A 25,553-nucleotide genomic window follows, 5' to 3' on the forward strand; every position below is an offset into this window, starting at 1 on the left:
TATTGTAGCGCCTGAGATAGAAGACAGTTCAGCAAATATAGACATTTTCAAAAAAGTGCCCTAGGTCATCATTGGATTTACATTGAAGGAGTAACAAACTATGTTAACTGAATAACGTACATAATATGTACGCTATATTATAGCCGGCAATATAGCCTAGCACAGGCCCCAATGGTTACGATAAACAAGGCTACACGATGTCTATTTAACTTATGTCATTGAACTTGAAACACATGCTACTGATAGATTGTAAGTACTTATGAAGTTTCCAATGTGATTTATAAAACTAAGATCATTACATTATCAAGTGTTGTCTAAATGAAGCATCGTCTAGAAAGTGTTTATCTATGTTACTATTTGTTTCTTAAGCCGACCACTGACTAACAGTCCGCCGGACGATATCGGCCGGTCAGTTGTTCGGAACTGTCAAATTTTTGTTCTAACTGACAGGCCGATATCGTCCGGCAGCCTGTTAGTCAGTGGTCGGCTTTAAGTTTTAATAAGTTCTTTCTCTTTTATATCTAATATAAGTATATTAGATATTCCATAAAGCTCATTTTGAATATCGCAGGAGTGTTAAAAATTTGTTACCGTTAGCTTAGCTAGGTCGTCAGTCTATTTTAATAATAATCTGCCTACGCTTAAGTGGTCAATTTGAATTAAGCTATAGATACTTTATGAATATTTGAATATGATCATTTCAATCTATTTTGGCTTTCTTTTCATTGATTGTTTCAATTTTGTTCTGTCTCAAATCATATACCTACAGTTAGAAAATCTAGGCCGATGTGTAAGCTATATCATATCTGATATGATATGTCGAAGTCTAACTCCTATATCGAGTCATGATAGATAGGTGCTCATGGCTGAATCTTACTAGAGGCTACTACTTATTAACGGCAGTTAGTCATAGCGACTTTTTGCAGCGAGATGGTCGCCAAGTTAACTTTGAAGGAAAAATAACTATCGTGACACACTTGTGTTTGCATCGATACAAGCATGCGTTAGTGTCGATTAAGCTGCACGAATGTCGTGATGCAGTCGAGACGTTGCAAAAAGTCGCCTCTTGTGTAACCGGTCTTAAAGTACTGACCAAATTTCTGATTCTTGAACAAAAATTTGGTTCAAGTTAAGCTAGGGCTAAAAAGTTTTGCTGTGTCTTAAGTTCCATACATTGCTGTTGGTTACCATCATTACTTATATAGATCGACGGCAATTGACGAATTGGTGAAATAGGCGGTGAAATAAAACTTTGTCTACGAGCAAATTAAAACGTAATACGATTACAAACGATTTAGCGCGGCCCTAAATCTGACGCCTAACGGCTGAGTAATCCCTTGAGCGCATCAGACAGCTTGTCGAAAGCCCCAAAGCCTAATTGAGGTGAGGCGCTGACGCTGACGCTCCGCGCTCAGATCATTTAGTGCCTGGCAGATCATGACTCAAATGAGTTACTTTTTTTCCGAGCGAAATGACGAAGCTTAAAATAGCGGCGCTCTTTGTATGTTTCTAACTTTTATAAGTTTCATACATTGCTTGACGCTGATGCGTTTCCTCGTTACTTATCGATCCAGAAATGTTCAGGTATTTGTCTTTGTCAGGTGACAATTTGAATTATCGAATTGGTAAAAAAGGCGCATGTCAAACTCTCCATACAAGTATATTAAAGGCTTGGCCACATACAGAGCGCGACGCAGCGCCGCGTCCGCGCCGCGTCCACGCCGCGCGACCGCGGCACATGCTAACAGGTTACCGACGTCAAACAGACTGCGTCCCGCCGGTATCACGCCCCGCTTCTGTCGCGCCCCGCGCCGCGCGGCCCCTTGCGTCCGCGCGGCGCGTTCGCAGCGCTGCGCCGAGCGAACGCGGCGGCCCGCCGCGTCGCGCAAGGTCACATCAGTAGGATCGGACGTTAGGCAGCGAGCGGTGCGCCGCGTTCCCGCGCGGCCGCGCCGCGTTCACGCGCGCCTTGAGGGCGTGTTGAGAGCGTGAGGCCGGCGCGATCGGCGCGCGCCCTGTTTGACCAGGCTTCGCGTCGGCATCACGCGGCGCGGACGCGGCGCTGCGTCGCGCTCTGTGTGTGGCCAAGCCTTAAAACTAACTACAATAACAGACGGTGCAGTGCGCTATATTTGACGCCACGGTTGAGTAATCCCTTGAGCGCTTCAGACAGCTAGTCGAAAGCCCTCCAGCCTAATTGAGGTTGACGCTGACGCTTCCCGCTCCGAATTTCTCAAGCTTATTAGCTCTTGCCTGCCAGATTTAACGAGTTACTTTTTAAACCAGCAGTGTTTATGGTCAACTACATAGATTAAATTGTTAATGGTAGAAATATTGTAACTTGCACGTTTTATTTTTGTAAGTGGCATTTTGTTTAACAAATTTCCAAAATAGTTCAGAGGTAAAATTGAGCCGTTTTCTTCGTGTCTTCCGATCTTTATTGTTACCATCTGTAAATTAACAATATTGTCGAAAGCGTGCAAGATATTCGGTATAATATCTCGAAAGTTGCATTGTGTTTAGCGAAACTAAATACCGTACTGTTTCCAACGGCCATTGAACTTAATGTACCAGAGAGATACGGAAATTAATCTTAATTAAAGTGATTAAACATGGGAACAACTCCACTATAGGCTCCTTCTAATTCCCTACTAATGTTATAAATGCGAAATTTACTCTTGTCTGTCTGTTACCTAAGTACTTAACGGTGAAGACGCTTAAACCGCTGAATCGATTTAAATGAAATTTAGTATAAGGTCTGGGAATAGTTTGAGGCCCGGGGAAGGACATGAGATCGTTTTTATCAGTCATCATCATTCTACGCACATGCCCGTATTGCCCGTGAGGGCATAAGCTAGTTATGTACTTACATATTTATATGTACTTAGTTGAGCCTTGAGCCTGCCGAGGTAAAAAGTTTCATAATAATAATGCAATAAAGTTTTTGCTAAAAGCATTATAGAGTCCAATTACACTTGAGTAATAAAAATATATAATATATCGGGTTGACACGTGCAACCTTAATAGCTATGTCATATTAGATATTTAACACGATCGGTTGTCACTAATTTAATACTTATTGACGTAACAAGACTAAAAATATCGATGATTCCGGTTTGTTAGACTAGCGGGTTCAACTTGCTGCTTACTTTAATACTATATTGTTGATTTGATAGAAATTTATGTAAATAGTGAGAATGTTTAGGTATAATCATATAAGTACATTTTCTTTAATATATTTTTTATGCACCATGTAGAAAATAACAATTATAAAATAAAATTAAAAGAAAACAGAAATTGTGGTTCATAACAGAATTTAACGTAAGTAATTAGGTATTAAATGTTCGTATATACTGAGAACAGATATACATATTTTAAATAATTCAACATACATTGGTAATGTGTAAGTTGCTATAAAATTTAAAAAAAGTATTAAGATATAAAGGAAGTTTAGGTTTTCGAAATAGGAAATTTCATTCTCTATAGGATATTGTGAAAAGATACCAAAACATTTCCTTTCAGCAATTTTCACTATTCCAACATATCTCAAGCTGGTACTTACTTCCGGTCCCTCGGTCTTGAAAGCAGGAAACGTCATAAATGCTTTTATCACTTAAAGACAAAGGACGGTCTGAGGAAATAGTAAAAGTTTTACAACTACTATCTTCCTCTATACCTCATTCAAGGCTGTTGGGTTTAACAGTTTTCACTATTAGATGTTTTGTCATTTCTGAATCGTCTGATAAGTGCAATTTGTATACAATAAACAGGGCTATGACCGCGAAAATCGAAGTTCGCAAATGGCGGGCATTTTTCTCTGTCACTCTCAATTACGCCTTCATTGGAGTTAAAGAGAAAGATCCCCGCAATTTGTGAATTTCGGTTTTCGGGTAGCCTCCTCAGCTGCTTTGGACATATTAATACCAACTATCTACTTATAGTGACTTTGTGAGCAGTAGATCTCGGGAAAATGGGTCCCACTTAGTGGAAATAAGAAGATAACATTTTCATTTATTTCAAATAACTTTAGTGTAAAGAAATTATAAAAGCTTTATCGTAATACGGTTTTACGGAGCGCTCAGACAAAAACATTCCAGTCTGTTGCGCTTTTTAAAAACGTGTGTTGTTTTATATTTTTCGTGGAATTATAAACCGTTGTGACTATTATACTTTTTACATTTCAAAAAATATATTGTCTGGAGCATTTTATAGCCAAACCGCATGTTGTTCTTAATACATTACCACAAGTGAATTTTGAAGTAAATTGAAACATAGGTAAAGAGCCTGATAAAAACTACACGCTTACTTCTGTGGAGTTCTTTGTGATGCTAAAAAACGAAGTATAACCATGCTTCTTAGAATTAGAACCGATGTACGGAATCTAAATAAATAAAATAACATAAGTAAATTTCGCGATTTCGGGGCTGTCCCATAGTAAAAGTTGCTCAGTATAATCCCAAAACCTCCTTGGCAACGGGAATCACTTGTTTTTTGGCCACCCTGTATGGGCCGTTCAGCCACACAGGCCACGATCTAATTTTCTTAGGGCTTACGGCGTTTCTATTCTTTCGTATATTATACATATAACATATCTTTCGGTTTATAATTTATTAATTATTATTATTTTCACAAGATTAATTTAATTTGCTAATAGTACGTCAACGGCTTTCGTCTAAATATACTAATGATGTCATTAAAATGTCTCGATCTTTCTTGTAGTTTTCAGATGAATAATTGAGAGGCAATTATTCATTGTCATCGCTATTTTTGTTTTGATCTATTTCGCAATTGAAAAGAAGCAACATTAACAATACAGAGACCATTAACATAACAAAACTGTTTCATTTTGTAAAAGCTATTGGCTTTGAACACCTCAATAGCCTATATATTATCATAAAAATGAGAATTCCAGGTTAATGGAATGAACCTGTAAGTGAATGGATTAGGTTCTCCCATTAATTTATAGTCGGGTAACCAAATACGAGGTCTGTTGACGAAAACAAATATTTTTGAAGCATTCGATTTTATAATATGCATTTAGTCACATTAGGAACTTATTCTACACGCATATTACCACTGAATAAGACACTTTTTCTGCTGGAAAGTCGCCAAATTTCTGAACAAAGCCTCTATTGCTAAGACGTTTGTTTGTTCAGGTATTTATGATCACCTTGGCTGCTCTGAGTTGAGCCTTTTTATCCATGAATAAGCTTTAGAGGTCCATGGCTTCAATGTCGTGTGCCAAAAAAGCCGTGTCCACCTCATGGTTAAAGACTGGAAAATTATCGCAAGCTCGCGTCTCGTTTCCCTTCAACTTTATTACGCGTTAATAAGGTTTATAATCCAACATACAAGGCTGTTTATATGAGCTTGTGTAAGTTATCTGCCGTATAAATTAATCGAGGCAAGGCGAAGCTGGCTTTCGTTGAAATCCGGTCTGGCTTTACATACTTTTATTTGTGGTGGCGAGAAGGCTGATGTACGGATATAATTTACCATGCACTACATACAACATTGTGAGTGTGAGAGACTTTAATTTAGTATTTTTTACCCCCTATCCATTCAGAGGCCTAAAAAAAGGTCTCCCGTTTGATATTAAATCTTTATTTTCTCAAATCAAAATAGCATTTGTCTTGGCAAGTTTTGATTTCTGTGCGGCTAAAGACTGTTGCTGCCACGGCGACTGTTGTCAACTCCGTTGCTGTTGCTGGTGTGCTCGCAAGTGGCTGATGTAGCCGATCTTGCATTTTTTAAGATTAGTATGAATATATTTATTAGTGAAGTCTTGACTTGTGCTTGCCACTCATCCGCGAGTGGTAGCCGCGATTTGAATGCTCTGTGATGTGCACATATTTAGTTATGAATATGATTTAAATATCATTATCAGCGAATCTATTTGCACACACAAAACATCTTCACATCACACCTGTACATCAAATTGGTATAGGTAATATTTTAGTGTTTTGAATACTAGGCATGGAATATGTGTTTAAATTACAAATAGAAATAGTTTTACTATGAATGTGTAAAATCGTGCATTTGTTAATATCAAATAGTAGTGTGAAAGCTAAAGAGCTCTCTATAGATCGGGTTGAAATGCTTCATCTAGTGGTGAGAAATCACCTGAGTATATAACGCAGTTCGCTCATTAGGTCTACCGAATGCTAGCAATGCTAGGGTCTGACTTAAGGTAATTTAAGTACTGTGTTTTAGTAATCTAGACTGATAAATCGTTCGAAGTTCGATGTGAAATGCTCGGACTGCTTTAGAAAATCAGAAAATGCTTACAATTTCAAATCTACGAAGAGCAATGAATGAATTTCATCTATTTCTAATGAATTTTGAATAGTTAAATAATAGAATAAAACTATGTAACTGAGTAGTTGAGTTCCATCAGTGACGTTTGAAATTCCAATTTGATTAAATTAGTTTTCAAAAACGAACTAGCTTTCTCGATTTAGTTCGTTTATTTATGGTAACTTCGAGTTCAGTGAACGAGTTCTTATGTAAACCTACTATCTAATAAATAATTTAACATGCAGCTTAAGTTATACGCAGTTATTAGTAGGTGAGTTATGTTTGTTATTGAGTAAGATATATTTTTTAACTAGCCTATAAGAATGTCCCGCTTGGCAAAGCAAACTCCTGTCACTCTTTACAAAATGCGTCAAGGTCGTTCGCCATCTCCGTTTGGTCTTCCTCTGCCCTGAGATCTGGCCTGGGGTTAGTTTGACCCAGCGTTTCGGGTGCATTTGGCAGACGTGCCTTGCACAGTCCTACTTTACTTTAAAATATTTATGATTAGTTTGGAGGGATCCGTAACTTCATACAATAATATTTAAAAGAAAAAATCAGTAGTCTCAAATTCTATTTGTTTAGGTATTCATTAATTTTTTGCTGTTTGTTCTGCATTGTCCAACTAAGTACACATTGTTTAGAACTGACATCCATTCTCATAGTTCACAAAAACGACTTGTAGACGGTGTTTAGGTTTTTGTTCGCACCATATTGCGTTTGAAAGCATTTGCAAACCTGCGAACCAAGAGTAAGAAATGTAACTAGAGTAACTACTTAATGAACATACCTACTACTTATATAGGTCTACCACTAAAAGCAGATGAGGTTAAGGCTTGACATTAGGTACATCATCATCATCATATTATGTATTTATTAGTTAGTTTACTCTTGTCGGTGGAGCGATTTCCATGTTCATGTTCATGGGGGACATTCCATCCCCCTTTCCACCCCGTCGGTCCTCTGCCTTCTTCTTAACAGCCTGATACGACACGACGTTGAGTTAAAGATTCCTTTACTTGATCCATGTACGGTCTCCTTGGTCTCCCTATAATGTTTTTGATTACTTCGTTTTGCCGTAGCAGGTGTCGAAGCATTTTTCCTCTTCTGCTCTCTATGGTTCTCAACTCTCAACAAACTTCTTTTCTTTCCTAATATACGTAAAACCTCTTCGTTGGTTCTCTCTTCCGTCCAACTGATCTTAGACATTCGACGCCAGCTACACATCTCAAAATTAAGAGTAGGTACCATCACATGATACTTGAGCTTGCTTTTCCAGTCTTCATAGAGCGGTCCTGGACGTCATATCTTAAGTGCATAACTGAACCAAGTCATGAAATGTGATTAAAATAAAAACAAGATTTCTAGTTTTTGATTTTAAATAATACTGCTTAGGAAATTATATTGTTGTTACTCTGTTTACGTCTCTACTCTCAACTAGTGCCTTATACCTACATGGTCATAGATCTAAGTAATGGGCTCGGAGCACAGTAAAAACCTAGCAAACAAGTCTAAACAACTCTGTCGCAATTTAATTTACACGCCAAGTGGCTGGAGTTACAGAAATTGTGATACTAGGTTTTTCTGTCTGCCTTTTCTAGATGTTGTGTTGTTTCACATAACATGTCAGGATTGTCAGGGATGTGGATTTTAATGTCTTCTGTCTTTAGAACTGACATTTAAAATACACAAAGCGGTTCTATGTTATTATACTTTCATAAATTGAACCTACATTTTCCTTTTTAATAATTATTGTCTTGTACTGTGACAAAAGAACATAGCGGAATAATACGAAACGAAATGGAAACAAGTTATAATTAGAATGTTAGTTGTAATATAAATATACAATTACGAGTAATATCGAGATAGCAGTTTGTCAGTTCACGTCGTCTTGCCGTCTCTCTATTACCCTCCTAAGGCACTCTACTGGTTGGAAGCTCCTGTATTTATTACCTTTGTCAATTTTATCGACTTTTTCATAAATACCGTACCAATCTGAATCGTAGGCTTATCACTTATCAGCTGTAAATGGGCGCCCGCATTTGAGCGCTCTCTGGCTTTAGGATTGCGATAAGAAAGGAATTTGTCCTATTTAATGCCTGTCGGTTTTGGTTTCATCTCGATCATCATTACTAGGACGCGTAGGACGTTAATGTCAAGTTGCTTACGTCATGGCGAACCTTTCTTGTAGTGGGTAGGTTTTAATCTTGTTTATAATATGTTGAATAAATATACTATATACGTTACGTAATACCCGTATTCTACTCGTACCTTTATTGTTCTTCACTTGTATGTTTCTGTTTTATAAACAATATTACATATGATTCTTAATAATAAACAGTGGCTGAGAGAAGAGCGGAATGGCGATTACTCCACCGACAAGAGCCATGCAGGCTCTTAGGAATAATGAATTTGAAAATTCTTGAAATTTTTATGTTTCAAAACGGTGTTAAATGTTGATGTAGGGAACGGATTGTTTTGGTAACAGAATTGACGTTACTCGTCGACCAAATCGTATTTGATCTTTTGAAATAGTTACATACAGTACATACATATGTCTCATCATTTTTTGACAAACAAAACTTAATTGAATAATGCACCATTTGTGCGGCTGACGTCACTGATGCAGTTTTTGTAGGGTACGGTACGGTGCATTAGGGTAAATGTCTATTATAAAAATCTGATCACTTCTTTTCGGGTTCATTTCCTATATTTGTAACGTGTCTATGAGGTAACTCTATGGAATATTTAGTGAAGTCGGGGGTGTTCGTATTTTTTTGATATTTTTGTTAAGATACCTTTCATAAGAACAACCTTTTTTTGTGTATGTCAGAGGATGTCTGCAGCGTTACGCTTTGGAAGCATTAGAAAGAACTTCGCAGAAGTAAGCTTGTGGTTCCGAATCTGGCACTTTTAGCGGTAATAATTTGAAGTAAATTTTATGTAATGACCATGCTACTTTAGATAATTGAATAATTATTAACAATTAAAGAGCCTGATAAAAACTGCACGCTTGCTTCTGTGGAGTTCTTTCTAATGCTAAAAAAAACGACCTATAAATAACACTTTATACTCTTACCCCCTTATTCATAAACGTTTACTAAAGTTGACAAGCCGATAAAAATCGTTTGTCCCTTTCCGACGTATTGGTATGATGGAAAGGGACAAACTATTATTATCGGCTTGTCAACTTTAGTAAACGTTTATGAATAAGGCGGTTAAGTTCTAACAAGTTAACAACCCTTACCGAGTTGCTTTGATAAGCTTTGCAAATACGTAAGTGTTGCTAAAGTATAAAGTGCTTCTTGCCTGTTTAAGAAGAAACTTGCGATTTTCTACGCTATCCATTCTCTCGTTTTATATTATAAACTTTACGTCGACAGGTACGTGTGAATTTAGAATTTTAGACAGTTATATACTATTTAGTATTTGTTGTTATAGCGGCAACAGAAATATCATCTATGAAAAATTCAACTGTCTAGCTATCACGGTTCATGTGATACAGGCTGGTAACAGACAGACGGACAGACAGATAGACGCACAGTGGAGTCTTAGTAATAGGGTCCCGTTTTTACCGTTGGGCACGGAACCCTAAAAAGAACTTGATCTCTTTTTAGAGCTGCTGCGTCAAAGGTTCAAATCAGAGAACGTTACCGGTATAACTAAAAATCAAAATACCATAGCTTTCACAATATTTCTTTGATAGGTATTATAGAATTGTACATATCTAGGTAAGCATAATGATCCATTGGCTAAATTTAGTGCATAAATATATTAAATATACATAAACAACCGTGATACTCAAATTGAATACCGGTTTAGGGGTCATCCATTAATTACGTCACACGAATTTCTAGGTTTTTTGACCCCTCCCCCCCTCCTTGTCACATTTGGCAACCCCCCCCCCCCCCTAGTGTGACGTCACATTTTTTCTACGAAATCGCCAAATCGAATTAAGTAAGTACCTAAGTATTATTAATATTGTATTAGTAATTTTATAACCCAAGGAAAGAAAATTAAACGAATAAAATCGATTATCGTTTTAAAAACTTGTTATTAAAATGTACACCGGATAAAATAATTTAAATAAATTTTCGGTTACTAATGAAGTTATAGTGACGTCACAAAGTTTGTGTGTCCCCCCCTCCCCCATGTCACAATATGTCACATTTTCTTGACCCCCTCCCTCCCTCTAAACGTGTGATGTAATTAATGGATGACCCCTTATTTGTATGAAAAATATACCGGTATTCATTCCCTGGTTCAAATACTAGCCATGATGACTGCGAAACTACGAAAGCAGACGGCAACCGAAAAAGATAATTTAAAGTGCTTTAAAATATTATATCCGAAAGCCAAAAACGCCAAAATATTTTTTAACAATATCCAAATCCCATTTAATAAACATTTCAAACTACTCGGAGTAATTATAGACCAGCGTTTAACATTCATTCAACATGTAGAATACATAATTAATAAGGCACAACATATTTACAAAAAAATGTGTATGTATGTAAGACCTACATGGGGAGTCCATTCTGAAAATGTTAGCACAATCTACCGACAAGTCATTGAACCCACAATAACATACGCGGCTGAGGTATGGCATCACGCCATTAAATATAAAAAAGTGAACAAAGCACTTCTAAGCTTGCAACGTGGGTTCGCTATCAAAATTATACATGGTTTTCGAACTCTCCCAACCATACAATCGATCGCATTAGCTGGACTCACGCCCCTTCCGCTGAAAGTGCAAGAAATTGCTTCCATCGAAACTGTTAAACGAACCAGACTGACAGAATACCTACCAGACGACATAACATATGACAAAAGAGTACCAGTGACTGGCTTATTACACCCCGCAGACAGAATTACTATAAATATAACCGACATACTTACTGAAAACGACTTAGAACCTTATTATACGTCAGATATGCATAGAATCTACACTGATGGAAGCAAGCACGATGCAGGAGTAGGAGCGGCATTCGTTATAGACTATCCTGATGGAAGTGACAGAACTAAAAAATTTAAGCTACATAAGAGCTGTACAGTTTTTCAGGCTGAATGCGTGGCTATAGAAGGAGCGTGTCATGAATGCATCATACTGGGCCTTGAAAAAATCACAATTTTCTCGGGCTCGAAGTCTGCGCTGCAAGAAGTTGCAAATCGCAGCAGCACAAACAGAATAATAAACAGTATCCATAAATTAATACGCCAAATCCAACAAGCAGGAGAAATCCATTTTTGTTGGATTAAAGCCCACGCCGGCCTTCACGGCAATGAGGCAGCAGACACAGCCGCCAAACACGCGGCATCATTACACAGAAGTCCTGATTTCTGCAGATTTCCCCTATCCTTTCATAAAAAGAACCTACATAATACAATAGTAGGAAAACATGAACAAATGTACGTAAACAGTACAACAGGAACCCACACAAAGCAACATCTGCCTACACTTACACATGTAACAACACTTCGCAAGCATATGTCACTCACCTTCGAACTCACTCAAATACTTACCGGTCATGGATATCACAAAGCCTATCTAGCACGCTTCCACATCACCGACACTGATACCTGCCCATGCGATGACACAACACCACAAACTATCGACCATCTCCTCAAACACTGTCCCAAATATTCATACTTCCGCTGTGACCACGAGTTTCTCTGTGAACTACATCAAATAGACCCGTATGATATATCTAAAATAATAGAAAAAGAAGTAACAAAAACATCGTTCGAAAAATTTATAAGTAAAATAATAAACACACTTAAAAAATTTAATAACACATAAACATATATAATATGTTATATACGTAAATAAAGTGCCCAATATATATACACATATAATTATATATAATATTTTATATACCTAAATAAACTGCATAATAATACATTCATAAAAACTAATGAAACTAAGTAATAAAAGTTATAGGCCGCCCGTATTGAAAGCGAGGACCTACAACTATAATAATAGTTAAAAAAAAAAATATATTCCATTGTCATTACGACCTTGTGTCACGCCTTTATCTATGTGTCACTCACAGATCGTTTACTTTGTATTGTTCAGTTTAGCATATACAGGGTTTTGCAATTACTAGGAAATAAACTTCACAATAACATACTTGGCGTGATGATGTCAGCACCATCATAATAAGCTTTAATAAGGCATGGTTAAGTCAACAAGTGAAAAAGTCAAGCGTTTGTTGACCTTTGACTACCATTTTTAAATAGTGATGGAAAGAGCCCTTATGACTCAAATCAAAATGGCATAATGACAGCTTTGTTGTTTATATATTGGTCGATAAAGTTATTTGATACTTCTGATTTATTTTACTTTTATAAATAACCTTACCTAAGAAATAAAATAAAGAAAGTTAACAATTAAAAGAAAAATAGCAGAAAAATTACAGCTACACATTATAATGGCTAAAAAACCAAGACGTACTATTATACAGACTCAAAATCCTCAGTTCCGCTCGGTTCAAAATCAACAAAGAAAAAAGATAATAAGATCAAGCTGGGCAGACAAGTGAATCCATTTAATTATGTTGACATGTTATACATATTATATTTATTATTTACATGTAAACTGTAGATAGCGAGAGGAAAGTCCATTGCCGGGTCGTTCGCGTCATAGCAAATATTGACGGGGGCATTATCGCGAGTTACGTGTGCTATTTCGAACATACCACTTTCTCGTCGTGATAGAGGCAGCGACATGGAAAAGATAAACACTGACAACATGTCACTATATTGGAGATGAGGAGATGACGCAACTGTTAGCCACTTATCTAAGTCTTAGATACATTTTGTTTTGCACTGTTTTTACTTATGCCGCAGGTATCTGGGATATTAGAACTACTAGTAACGTTTTTTTTATAAATGTGTTATGAAATGTGGAATGGAAATGAAATGTGGCACAAAATCGCAAAAACCTCTAATTTGGCTGCATGTTCAGTCACGCTCCGTAATTGTTGAGCCATTTAGAGTCGTAGCTAAATTGGTTGTTCAATACTTACGCTATGGAATGTTGAATTTAGCTAGAACCCTAAATGGCTCAACAACCACGGAGCGTGACTACCTATACTCCTATAGCAACAGATATATTAATAAATATTAAATATTATAGGACAATTTTACACAGTAAGTTCAATAAGGCTTGTGTTGTGGGTACTAGACGACGATATACATAATATACACATATTACACATATATATAATACTTATATACTTAGAAAACATCCATAACTCAGGAACAAATATTTGTGATGAAAACACAAAGAAATGCCCTTACCAGGATTCGAACCTGGGACCTCCTGCTTCGTAGTCAGTAACTTATGAAGTTACGTTTTGTAGTGGTCTTTACCATTTACTTGTCTCTGACAGAGAGGGTACTGAACCAACGACACATAATGGTGATCGCGATAACCTTAAGCATTTGCTACATCCTTGCAACAAAGTTGCCTCATTAATAAATTATCGGCTTAGGGGTCATCCATTAATTACGTCACACGAATTTCTAGGTTTTTTGACCCCTCCCCCCCTCCTTGTGACACTTGGTCACATTTGGCAAACCCCTCGCCCCTAGTGTGACGTCACATTTTTCTACGAAATCGCCAAATCGAATTAAGTACCTAAGTATTATTAATATTTTATCAAAATATTTTTGACGATATAAATTATAGTAATTTTATAACCCAAAACTGCTTAGGAAAGAAAATTAAATGAATAAAAACGATTATCGTTTTAAAAACTTGTTATTTAAATGTACAGCGAATAAAATAATTTAAATAAATTTTCGGTTAGTGTTGAAGTTAAAGTGACGTCACAAAGTTTGTGTCTCCCCCCTCCCCCATGTCACAATATGTCACATTTTCTTGACCCCCTCCCTCCCCCTAAACGTGTGATGTAATTAATGGATGACCCCTTACGTCAACTCCAGCAGGGGTACGGTACACCGAAATGTCATTCTTCTCGTATTTTGAACAGATCAACTAGGGAAGTACAGAATACCATGCTTACGATACGATACCATGTTGTTTTTGATTATAGTGTTATTTTAAAAGCTCCCAAGAATTTAATATCCAATACTTATGGGCTAGAACTTTTGTCTTCTATCAAATTATATTTAAATATGCATCGAAGCCTAAATTCCAAAACCAAATAGTACATGATATTTTGTTTGTCAAATAATGTCTCGTCCAAACTAAATAGCACCGCACATATACAATCACAACTAATTTACTATCAATCAGTATCCATCAAATCCTGACCCACCTGACTTTAATAAAACTATCGATCACGGGACATATCGTTTATCTCAAACGGAAAGTTCCTTGCTTATATAAAGCAAACAGTTCGAATCATATCGACATTTATATTCTGCATATTAACACTTGATATATCTATACTTCGCAAATATTGAATAGTTTACGCGGTCTGCGAGATGAATTCATGTTAGCTCAATGTGAATATCGTGAAAGCGGCGGTGCGAATCGAATGCTGATTTGATTATCACCACGATTTCAAAGGGACTTGGAATTTATTGCGATAAATTCAGATCTTCTTACATGGGTATGTCGTGGTCTTGGCGTGTCGATATTCAATTTCCAATACGTTTAAGATTAACTTTCAATTCTATTAGTCTGATGTCAAGTACGCATTGTGAGTTTTTTTTGGAGTTGCAAAGTGTGTCTCGGATGGTATTTTATTCAACAAATCACGTTTGCTATTGTTTTGGCAGGGCACCTCCGAACCTCCGAAGTAGATGGTCCTCTTACTGCATATATTAAACTTATTTAAAGATAGCTTACTTACCCAGGTACAAAAATGTTAGACTGACAAATCTTAAGTAACGTGGGAAAAAGAAATAAAGAAGAAATTACCGTGTCAACGTCCCAACTGAATTATACTCGTACATCGATACCGTGGACCACTTTTATTTTCTGCGCTATTAATCGCAACGTTTTTGCAGTGCGTTAGCTATGCGGATCCGTGCGTGGTTGGTATCCGCAAAATGGGATGTTCGACGACCTTAATACATGCTATTAGGAACTAGATTTCTCTGGCTGGTTAATCGTGTTGCTTGACGCAAACTCGACGTAATCACGTGAATCAGAGTGCGAGAGCACGCAAGATGTTTTACCTTTAATAAAATTGGAACTCCAGGCACTTCTTTCCATTCTATGCCGGTTTTAAAGGGCGGTACTTGACTTACCTTGTCAAAATCATGTCGATTCAAAAGGAAGTTCTTCGCTTCCGATTGTGATCTGAGAGAAAGATTGCGCTCTCTCATAACTCCGTTATATAACTTTGTAGCCAACTTAATAACTAGCTAATATAGAAAACAATAACACTGTGAAATAGGAAAGGAGTCAAGCCAATCCAATTTCCTTTTTGTTGCAACTTCAATTACTGAGAATCGTCTGATCTTGTTTTCTGCGAAATGCAATTTTACTAACGAGTTACGCCACGCGGCAAAATGAGAAAGCTAATTTCTTGACTCACTGACTTTCTGACTAGACTAAACCTACGCTTTCCTGTGTCACGTTGGGGAATTGCCTGCCCTTTATGGCGGGAAGTATCCCGTTGCTAGAAAATAACTCTATATGTGGGTTGTGGGTGTCATATATTGCTTCATGTACTCCACGACATGTTTGCGACATATCCACGCAAATATCCAAAATATAACCAAACGGATACAGGGTAAATAACTAAATATACAACTGGGTCTTCTGTCTGACTTACGGTAAGGAACAAAAGCTGTTACAAAATCCTTAAGGGCTCCAGAGCATTATTGCAATTTTCGTCTCATCTCTTCTGGTACAAACTTTGTGATTCCTTTTGTCGTGCGGTCCAAGTGTTCACAATTGCCAATTGCTTAAATTTCTTTTCTTAAACAAAGACATCGTCTCCTTTAATACTAAAGGACGTCTCTGAGTATTTTCTCTTTAAAGAGAAATACGAATCGATAACCCTTATCTCTGTGATTCTCTAGTCTGCACCAACAGATGTTAGAGGGAAATTTACTTCTCACTAGATTTTTTTTTCTTACAGTAGATACACTCGTTATATTGTACAATTCATTCTGACGCTTTCGTACCCGTCTAGGATTCCAAAGATCCAATAAAGACCGTAACAACATTCGAGCGCATCACGTATTTCATTACTTCTCGCCAAAATAAAGCACTTTTTCAAATATCTCATATATTTTAATGACGATTCATACCTTACTTAAACAGATCCTTAACGCTTCTTTTACAAGCAAGGTACAAGGTAATTTCGAATCTAAATAAAGTATGTTAAGGTTCTACTTAGCCATATAACTTGATCCGCCCCCGCCTGCCTTAAGAAATATTTCTGTTTGCATAGCAAACTGTAATTGGTATTGACATTGTGTATAATTTAATTTGTATAAAGACCATGTAAGACGTTTTACGTTGTGCTGACGACTGATATAATGTAGTTTAGATAAGTACTTTGCGTCGAGGCTGTTTACGTAATAAGTGGAATAAGGATGTATGTCGGTAGATTAGATCTTTCCTAAATGGAACCTCATCTGACCTAAATGGAACCCTGACTACGATCCATTAGGATTATTATGAAGCATACATAATTAGTTTGACGTAAAGTACATTTGTTTCAAATTGTAAACCAAATATAGTTTACAGTACATATCGTGCTACTTTACCGCCTAGGGTGGGATTAAGGACAATACGTGCCTAAGATGTCATAAATTTAAAGGGCCATATGTAGTTATGTACTGTAAAACATTGTTCAATACACACATTCGAAAAGATAATTCGCAACTCGTGTCGATTTAAAACCCTCCATTCCGTCGTGTGTGCGAATTTCCTAGTTTTCGCCCTTTTATCGTAATGTACTAATATAGTTTATCAGCGATTTGGCACTAGATGTAATGTTTGTAAATGTATGTTGTAAGGTAAAATTATAAACTAACTTTATGAAATCTTGGTTCCGTTATGGATCAAGATGCAAAAGCATCAGAATTGCTTTAAAAATACCATTTCTACATTCTTTTGATTTTGCAGTTATTTTCAGTAGGTACCTATCACATTTCGCTGGCCAGACTTTAGTTTTCTTTCTTGATTGGAAGGTCAGATGACAGCCCCTTTCATGGCTCCTCGTCACGATGGGCCAGCGCCGGCCACTTCAAGGGACGCATTTATGCATTAGAGGGAGCAAGTGATATTGCTATCTCATTCTACCGCATGGCTGCGTCCTTTGGAGTGGTCGGCGCTGCGCTGGCCCATCGTGTAGAGGAGCCATCATATAAATTTCCAATGAAATTTCATTTATTCCATTCCATTATGTACGACTGGCATTGATATAACAACTAACATTAAAGTGTCAAACGTCAACTTAAATGCATAATAGATGTGACATTAATATTTTACCCTCATTTGTATTCGGATTGTCTGGAAACAAGTTTCTTGTAATAGTCAATTAATTATTCAAATTGCTGTCTAAGCTTCGTATGTATAAGAGTAAGTTTATTATACGGTAGCAGGTAGCAGCTGGTGCAGTGAATAACTAATGTGGCCTCTGATCTAGCTCAAAGTCTCAGATCACCCTTTAGATGCAGTATATCTTTAGTTCACCATATTACAGAATAAATAATAGTACTAGGTACTTAGAAGACTCACTCTCTAACAAAACGCGTCTGTTACGATCAGGACAGATATGGCCGCTAGGTGGCGACAGCGCTACGCGCGGCTTATAGCTAGCCACCAAATAAATTGTTGGTGTGGAACGGATGTACTTGTAGCTACCTGTTGCAAACCGACGAAATCGCGGAGTGAGCCACGCCTGACCATATGTAACTTTTGTCTATTGTAACTATGTTTTTTTCCTCTAAGAGCAAATAAATTACTTTCTATGAAAATGTTTTAATTTGTGTTATTTCAAGTAGACACATTACTAAATAAATTACAAATCGAAAGAAATGTCATATACGAAGGAAAAAATAACCAAGTCCAAAGCATATTTCGGTTATGTTTTTCTTGTTGATTAATTATTAAGTTTTTTTTTTATACCGGGCACTGAAATAAATCACTCGTGTATGACCGCTCCAGCGGCTCCAGTTCAGAATAGACATTTACAAATTATGCTGCAAATACACAAATGAAAAACTCAGGTGTCTACAAAATGAATAAATAACAGTCTTTCGTAGTATAAATTAAATTCAATTAAGTTATGGTATAAAGTGTGGTATGATGCAACTGAATGTTATGACAGCGTCAAGTATTTTATGAGACCGTTAGATAAGCGCGAATCATTAATGCTTTTCATAATGTGGATACTAACTAATAGACGTTATCTATGCTCTGAGTGCAGTCATCACCAGAGGCAGTGAACAGCATAAGGACTGTTATTACTATCTAATGCATAACGTAAACGATCGACCAAAACCGATGTGACTGACCATCGATAGTCTATATTCATTGTCTATAAAGACCAGAGGGCCAAGCCAAGATCCCAATCGTTTGCGCCGTAGCGGTAATCTTTCTCTATCTTCCATATTAGTGCGACAGATAATAATGTCTCGCTACGGAGCGAACGATAGGCACATTGGCTAGACACATAGCACTTCGCTTTAGCGTTGAACCCGCCTATCCTCTGTAAGCGACTGGATTAACACCTAATCTCCCAAAAGTATACAAAACCGTATGATCTAGATTATTCTAGATTATCTACCTCTAGAAAATATGGTTCATTTCAAAAAATCTACTTCGTTGGGCGCTGACTGCTTGAAATCAAGGATGGTAGTAAAGTACGCTGATTAACTCCAGACTTCTAAAGTCTTTTGCATTTATATGAAAATGGCGAGCTTTCGGGAACATCTGTCACTTTCAATATTGAAGCGTTTTGACTTGACAATTTTATGTCTTCTTCAGTAGAACAGTAAAAATTAAATTTCTACCGTTTATGTTATAAGATTCTACGGACTGGTTGAATCTCTGATAAAATTAACTTGGAATTTACGGAAATCGCTAGTCGCTTTTACCTAGTGTGTATTGTGTATGTATCGTCCACCATTCCCATGGTTAGAGCCATAGAGCCTTATGATGAATAAATTTTTTTAAAACCCAGGTTAAAAATAGGAGCAACACATGCAATAGTTATTGCTTCGTAATATCGCACTTTCTGGATATAGTGTAATACCAATTTCTCGAACCCTCGTAAGACAACAGACATCGTAATCACCCTTTCTTCTCAAAGCATCTAATAATCTCGTTACGGTTACCGGCAACATTACAATGGAACAAAGGCTTTGATGTCTCACTTATCGTAACGTCCCGCTATACGTGTGTCAATAAATTAAACATTCATTGTTCGCGCTCTGCGAGCTTACCTTCGACCTCTAAACTCACGTGAACTGTGTGTGTGATATTACAAACGCTTACCGTGTCCGAAGTTTGTCATCGGTGTAGCGTGTACTAATCTAGTCGTGGACGAAGTCTCATCTGCGAGGCCCTTTTATTTCATTGTGTATTCCTAAGCTTTGCGGGGCCCCCTTGTTTGCCAGGCCGTGGGAAAGGGGCCGCTTTGCTACTCACCACATTTGTCGACACTGAATCGTCTAAAGCAGTGGTCGGCAACAAGCGGCCCGCGAGCCTCCCTGGCTATTTTGTATGTAATATTGACAACCTACAATGTCTGCTAAAGTCACAAATATTACCAAAGTGCGGCCCGCGTCAACTTCGTTAACTACTATTTGGCCCTTGGCTGCTAAAAGGTTGTCGACCGCTGGTCTAAAGCCTGTCCGAAATAGTCTTGACATGAGAGATATACAAATGTCATTCGTTTCGTTTCGATTCTGACGGCGATGATTCTAGTGGGAATCATTTAGCCATTTCCCGATTGCATTCTATAGGAGCTCAGTCAACCTGGGTCAGGTTCTGGGTAATCCCGAGTGTTGACTGATACGATACACTAGATTTTATGTAAGAGTATTGCTTAATCCTATTCAACTCAAATACAAGAGGATTACCTCACAAAAATCTCTTTTTGCAAAAAGCTTGTGGTAAATGTCAAATGATAAGAGTAAGACAAACTTAAAATTCCGAGCCAAGATAGTAATAACTATCTTAGAACTTCGATCTTTCGACCACTGGTTTGGAAATTGCATGCCTGGCTCGGCTATAACTGGTATACCCGTAAGTTCGATTTCCGTAGGTACGCATAATTCTTAGGTCTTGGTCTCTGATGACCCGTACGCTGCATACCGTGTCACATTCTCACATATGGTCACACACCAACTTTGTTGGAAACGGCAAGATTTCTATAGAATGCGACGCTGCAGCCAGCAAACTCGCGGAAACTTAGTAATGCTAAGCAGAAAGAGAAAATGTAATAAATCAAAGGAAACTTATGTAACTTGTTTGTAATGAATATCCACTTCCTATACGTACCGGCTTTATTTAACTTCGATTGATCGTTTCCCAATATCAAGCAATTAAAGATAGGATTGATATTGCATTGTGTTCAACAAAGCTGCACTTATAATATCGATACATAGATTAATGTATGCCTAAAAAGTGTCTGTGGCACTGAACCTAATATCATGTATTTTTACAAAAGAGGTGGCCCTGCCAGGTCAGTTTTTATATCAGACGAAATATCAATTATCAAACTGCATAAACAGAACAATGCTGTTGTATCGAATTCGTATTACTTCGTAGCCACACTATCCGTATAGCATAGGGGCTATTCATAAATTACGTCATTTCAAACTAGGGGGGGGGGGGGGTCTGGACATCGGATGATGGTATTGATGGTAGCATGACGTAGGACCGTTTTCTCCTACGTCATTCGAAGCATGATTTTTGAATGATTTTAGGTGGGGGGGGGGGGGTCAAAAATCGTCATAAATCGATGACGTAATTTATGGATAGCCCCATATATACCCTTAACACGACTTGTGTACTTTTATGTAAAGTTTATTTTGTCTTTTCCAGGTCATCACCACGCGCGCCTTCTTCACCTACCTCCAGCCTTAGCCTGTATTCATCACTGCCAACTATTCCGCCCTACGCGCTTCATGTCGCCATGATAGACGCGATCCATGTTAAATCGAAAGACCGAGCCAGGAAACTGGGTTGTTGGCGCACGTGACGTCACAGCACGAGCGTCATGAGTCAGCCTCAGGACGAGGCCCGAGCGGCCAGGATACAGAAGTATAAAGAAGAGAGGAGGAAGCAGCTGACGGCGAGAACTGCGACGCTTTTCTCGGAAAATGTCACGCAAAGGTGAGTTCAATATCGACCTTCTTGCACTTGTTGATGAGTCAAAGCCTTAGTGGCGTAACATGATAAAGGACTTTGTCCTGCTGTATATTTGATCCAGGCTGATAACGATGATGATGAATATGAAAGACCACTTTTTCTGGTCACTTCTGTCAGTCATGTTCATGAGTCGCTATCTGCCGAATATCTGACTAGGAAGTTGGTAGACAGAACATTGACCATTGTCCACTTCTATATGACTTGGACTATCTGCCTTTGCCGGACACATGACACATCCATATCCATAACCTCCTATTATTTCATCCCGTTACTGATTTGCACAGACATACATTTCACAATTATGAATGGACAAGATTTTATTTGTCGTTTCTCGTTTCATTCACAGTACACACACAACCACAGCACAATTTTATGTCTATTCTGAGAATCCCTGCTCAGAATTTTCTCAATCTCTTCTTCCTAGCGTTATCCCGGCATTTCGCCACGGCTCATGAGAGCCTGGGGTTCGCTTGACAACTAATCCCATGATTTGACGTAGGCACTAGTTTTACGAAAGCGACTGCCATCTGACCTCATCTCATCTGATCAGAATTTTCTCAATAGAAGTGATAATTTATTTTAGTTAATAACAAAGCTATTTTCTAAATGAACTTAACATTCGATATTACTTTGTTTTCAGGCGCCCGAGAAGAGCGGAACGGACGCCTTTGGAGGAACCGGCTGCTAATCTTAAATCCTCTTCAGAATTAAACCTCAACTCCATTTCTACTTCAGTGCCTATTAGAACTACACGTACTTCACGCTTAAGAGCTGCCGCCGCCAACCATGCTGATTCCTCGTCCTCTCCTAGAAAATCCACGAGAAGTTCTTCCGTTCAATCTCTTCTAGAAGATAATAAAAAATCGCCCAAGAGCTCGAAAATAATAGATAGAGATAAAACTAAGTCCACTCCCAACAAAAGGACTAGTAATCAGAAGGAGAATCAGAAAGCCATTCCTGACACATGCCTTTCTGATAAGGAAATTGGTGCTATTAGATCGAAACCTAAACATTCCAGTAAAAATATTTTAGAAAAAGACAAACTTAATTTATTAGTCAGTAGTCCTAAAGAAATTAATGTTGACGAAAACAGTGGTTTGAAGTTAGAAAAAACTCAATTTGAAATTGAAGACATTGAATCTAAAGATAGTGATGTAGAAAGTAAAGAAAACGTAACAACTGACTTACATGTCAGCGGAGAGGAAATTTTGAATGAAGTTTTACTTGATAAAACCATTTCTCCTAGTTTGGAAAAGGAAAAATTTGAAGATTTATTTAATAGATGTGTCGTCGAAGAGGAGAAAGTTCAGAAGAAACCGCTGAATAATAACGATAATTATTTGGATAATAATTTAACCAATGTGCTCAATAATAGTCACAAAAGTAACATTCCTATTATGAAAGAACCTGCGATTAAGAAGTTAGACGTTATTATGAAACTAGAAGATAGTGTAGTAGTGCCAATGGTTAAGGATGTGGAAGTGGGGGGTTTGTTGGGGGCTGTGTGTGTTCGTAAAGTTGAACGGTTCAGTGAATTGCTCAGTAATCTTTGTTCCCCTTGTGAAGCCGACGTTTTATTTGAAGACATCTTAGTTGAAAACGGGATCGACTCTGGCGGTGAATCGGTAAGTAAATAATCCTGAGCTCCCAATATTCTTATTTATTTAAGGTTTACCAACAGATACAACATTGAAATGACAAACTAAAATGCCAAAAAACATGATCCATTTGTGTTTAAAGTTAAGCTTAGGTATTTGTCAATTGCGTTTAAGAGCTTGTACACGTGACTTTTTGCAGCGATACTGCATCATAGAGTTCGTTGCTGATACTCCATTGTATTGTGCGCTAGCTTATTCAAAAGGGGTTTTGGCTCTGCACACGACTTTCGATCCAGAATTTTGCTTATATCGTGATGGTATAATTGAGAAAAGTTGTCGTTTATTTTATTTTATTTACTTATTATAATTTGCACATTAACCTTTTCCTTCGCTACTGTATTTGAGTAGCCGAAGTATTAATAACGTAAAAATAGGGCGGAAGGTGAAACTACTTAAGCAAATAAGGTTCATACCTACATTGCGGATATTTTATGCACCACAGTTTGACTTCATAAACAGCCTCAATACGTGACCTGGGTTTCGCTATATTTTGTTTGTGTTAGCCCTATGGTATTTATGTTAATGTATCCATTTTTCCCTTGATATTATTTTGATGATACACAGCCGTTTGTACAGGGGCCACCGAGGGTAAATAATATCCAGACATCGTAAATGTTGTAGCAATATCGGCGCAGCGTAGTTGAATTAAAGGACTTACTAAACATTATTCCTTGAGAGATGATAATGTTAAGGATTTTTAATACGTTCATCTTACTTATTCCGATATTTGTTTGTCCTCTGTCATTGGGCTTTATCTCCAGAAAGTACCAGTCGGAATTAAAATATCATAAAAAAAATCTAAAAATGATAGCAACGTAATTTAATGAATTTAAACGTAAATTGTGTAATGTAATGGCACAATTAAAGCCAAGACAAAAAGAAAGGATTTAAAGTTCATTTTTGTATACCAACAATTAACATTAATTTCCTAACACTATAAGATTAATTCTAGTACTATTTCTGTGCTTCCATGCCCTTGTGAAATCCATGATTACTCTCAAAAATATATTACTAATCTAAAAAAATCTGAGTTTGAAAATTCTTTATTCTGATTGAACGCATTTTATTGCTGTCAACAACAATATCTTTTAAAGATTGTTACACAGTAAATAAATATCGCTTTATTAGCTATTTATTATTGCCAATAAAGTCTTATTGGCTTTAATAAAGATATTGGAGACGCAGCAGGGGCTTATTGCTTTAATTTTGCCGTAAAATCTTGAGGGTGAAAGATGTTATTCTACTTTACTCTCGACTAAGGGTACCGACCCTCCACCATCAAACCGTCTGTCACCGTTAAAGCGTTCGCAATTTTATTTTTTGTATGGGATATTCCATACTTCACTGCCGTTTGACGTATTCCAGTAAATAGGACGTAAAGGAGGTAATGCAAAATCGTAGTTAATATTGAATCCTTACATGTTTTAATCCCGAGTAAAAGCCACAAAATATCGGAACACACGGAAACAATACTATGTATATTTGCAAGAACCAAAATCGGTATCGGCGCGGCATATCTATTGTTCCCTTCTAATTTCCCAGCATCGATTTAAAATCATAGTTTTCTGGCTTAACATCCTCTTAATTTGCCCATTCATTAATTTGACAAAGATGTCTATTGACGTATAAACGGCCACACATCACGGCCATTCGCAACGTCTTGCAAACGTTTTTGATTGTTTTGAAATCAATATGTTTGCAGTACTCTTGAGGGTTAGATGTTAGATAATCTTTGTGCTATATCAACCAATCCAATTAGACTAGAACAGAGAACTTATTGGATGCAATGCAACTAGGTCAAGAGTACACAGCTATGGAGATACCTTGGTATTTTGTAGATCAGTCGCTTTAATTTAGGGGGTAGGGTGTAATTTAGGGGTCTGAGCCTCTGAGGATAGCATTTTTATTTAAAGCTCATAATGTGTCCCACTGCTGGGCAAAGGCCTCCCCCCTAGACCTCCAATCCTCCCGATTAAGTGCAGCATCTGTCCAGTTGCTGAGAAATGTGTCCAGGTCGTCCCGCCTATGCATATGCTGAAAAATCTACGCCCCGTCAGGCCGTCACCCAACTATGAAGAACACATCATCTAACCGTTACATCATTGTCATTGTCTTGTATTCAAGGGTGTATTAGAAATTAACCTTCACCAGTTAACTACATCCAACATAGTAGTTTGTTTTGCCTGAAAACCTTCACAGACATTGTAGGATGTAAAATTAGATATCAAATTGTAGGCACGCATTTTCCGGCTTAATGTTCCTACTTAATGTTAGAAGTTAAGGAC

The 25,553-nt window shown here is 37.5% G+C and overlaps 1 protein-coding gene across 1 annotated transcript in view; it reads left to right on the plus strand.

Annotated features, from left to right (window-relative positions):
* LOC134668655 (uncharacterized) overlaps window positions 1–25,553 on the plus strand; it is a 282,363-nt gene that overhangs the window by 20,487 nt on the left and 236,323 nt on the right. The window contains exons 2-3 of the mRNA XM_063526097.1: window positions 21,284–21,574; window positions 22,251–23,235. Coding sequence (XP_063382167.1) covers window positions 21,459–21,574; window positions 22,251–23,235 — 1,101 coding nt within the window. The 5' untranslated portion in view covers window positions 21,284–21,458. The remainder of the gene's footprint in view (window positions 1–21,283; window positions 21,575–22,250; window positions 23,236–25,553) is intronic.

The sequence above is a fragment of the Cydia fagiglandana genome, chromosome 11, assembly GCF_963556715.1.
Source record: "Cydia fagiglandana chromosome 11, ilCydFagi1.1, whole genome shotgun sequence".
NCBI lineage: Eukaryota > Metazoa > Arthropoda > Insecta > Lepidoptera > Tortricidae > Cydia > Cydia fagiglandana.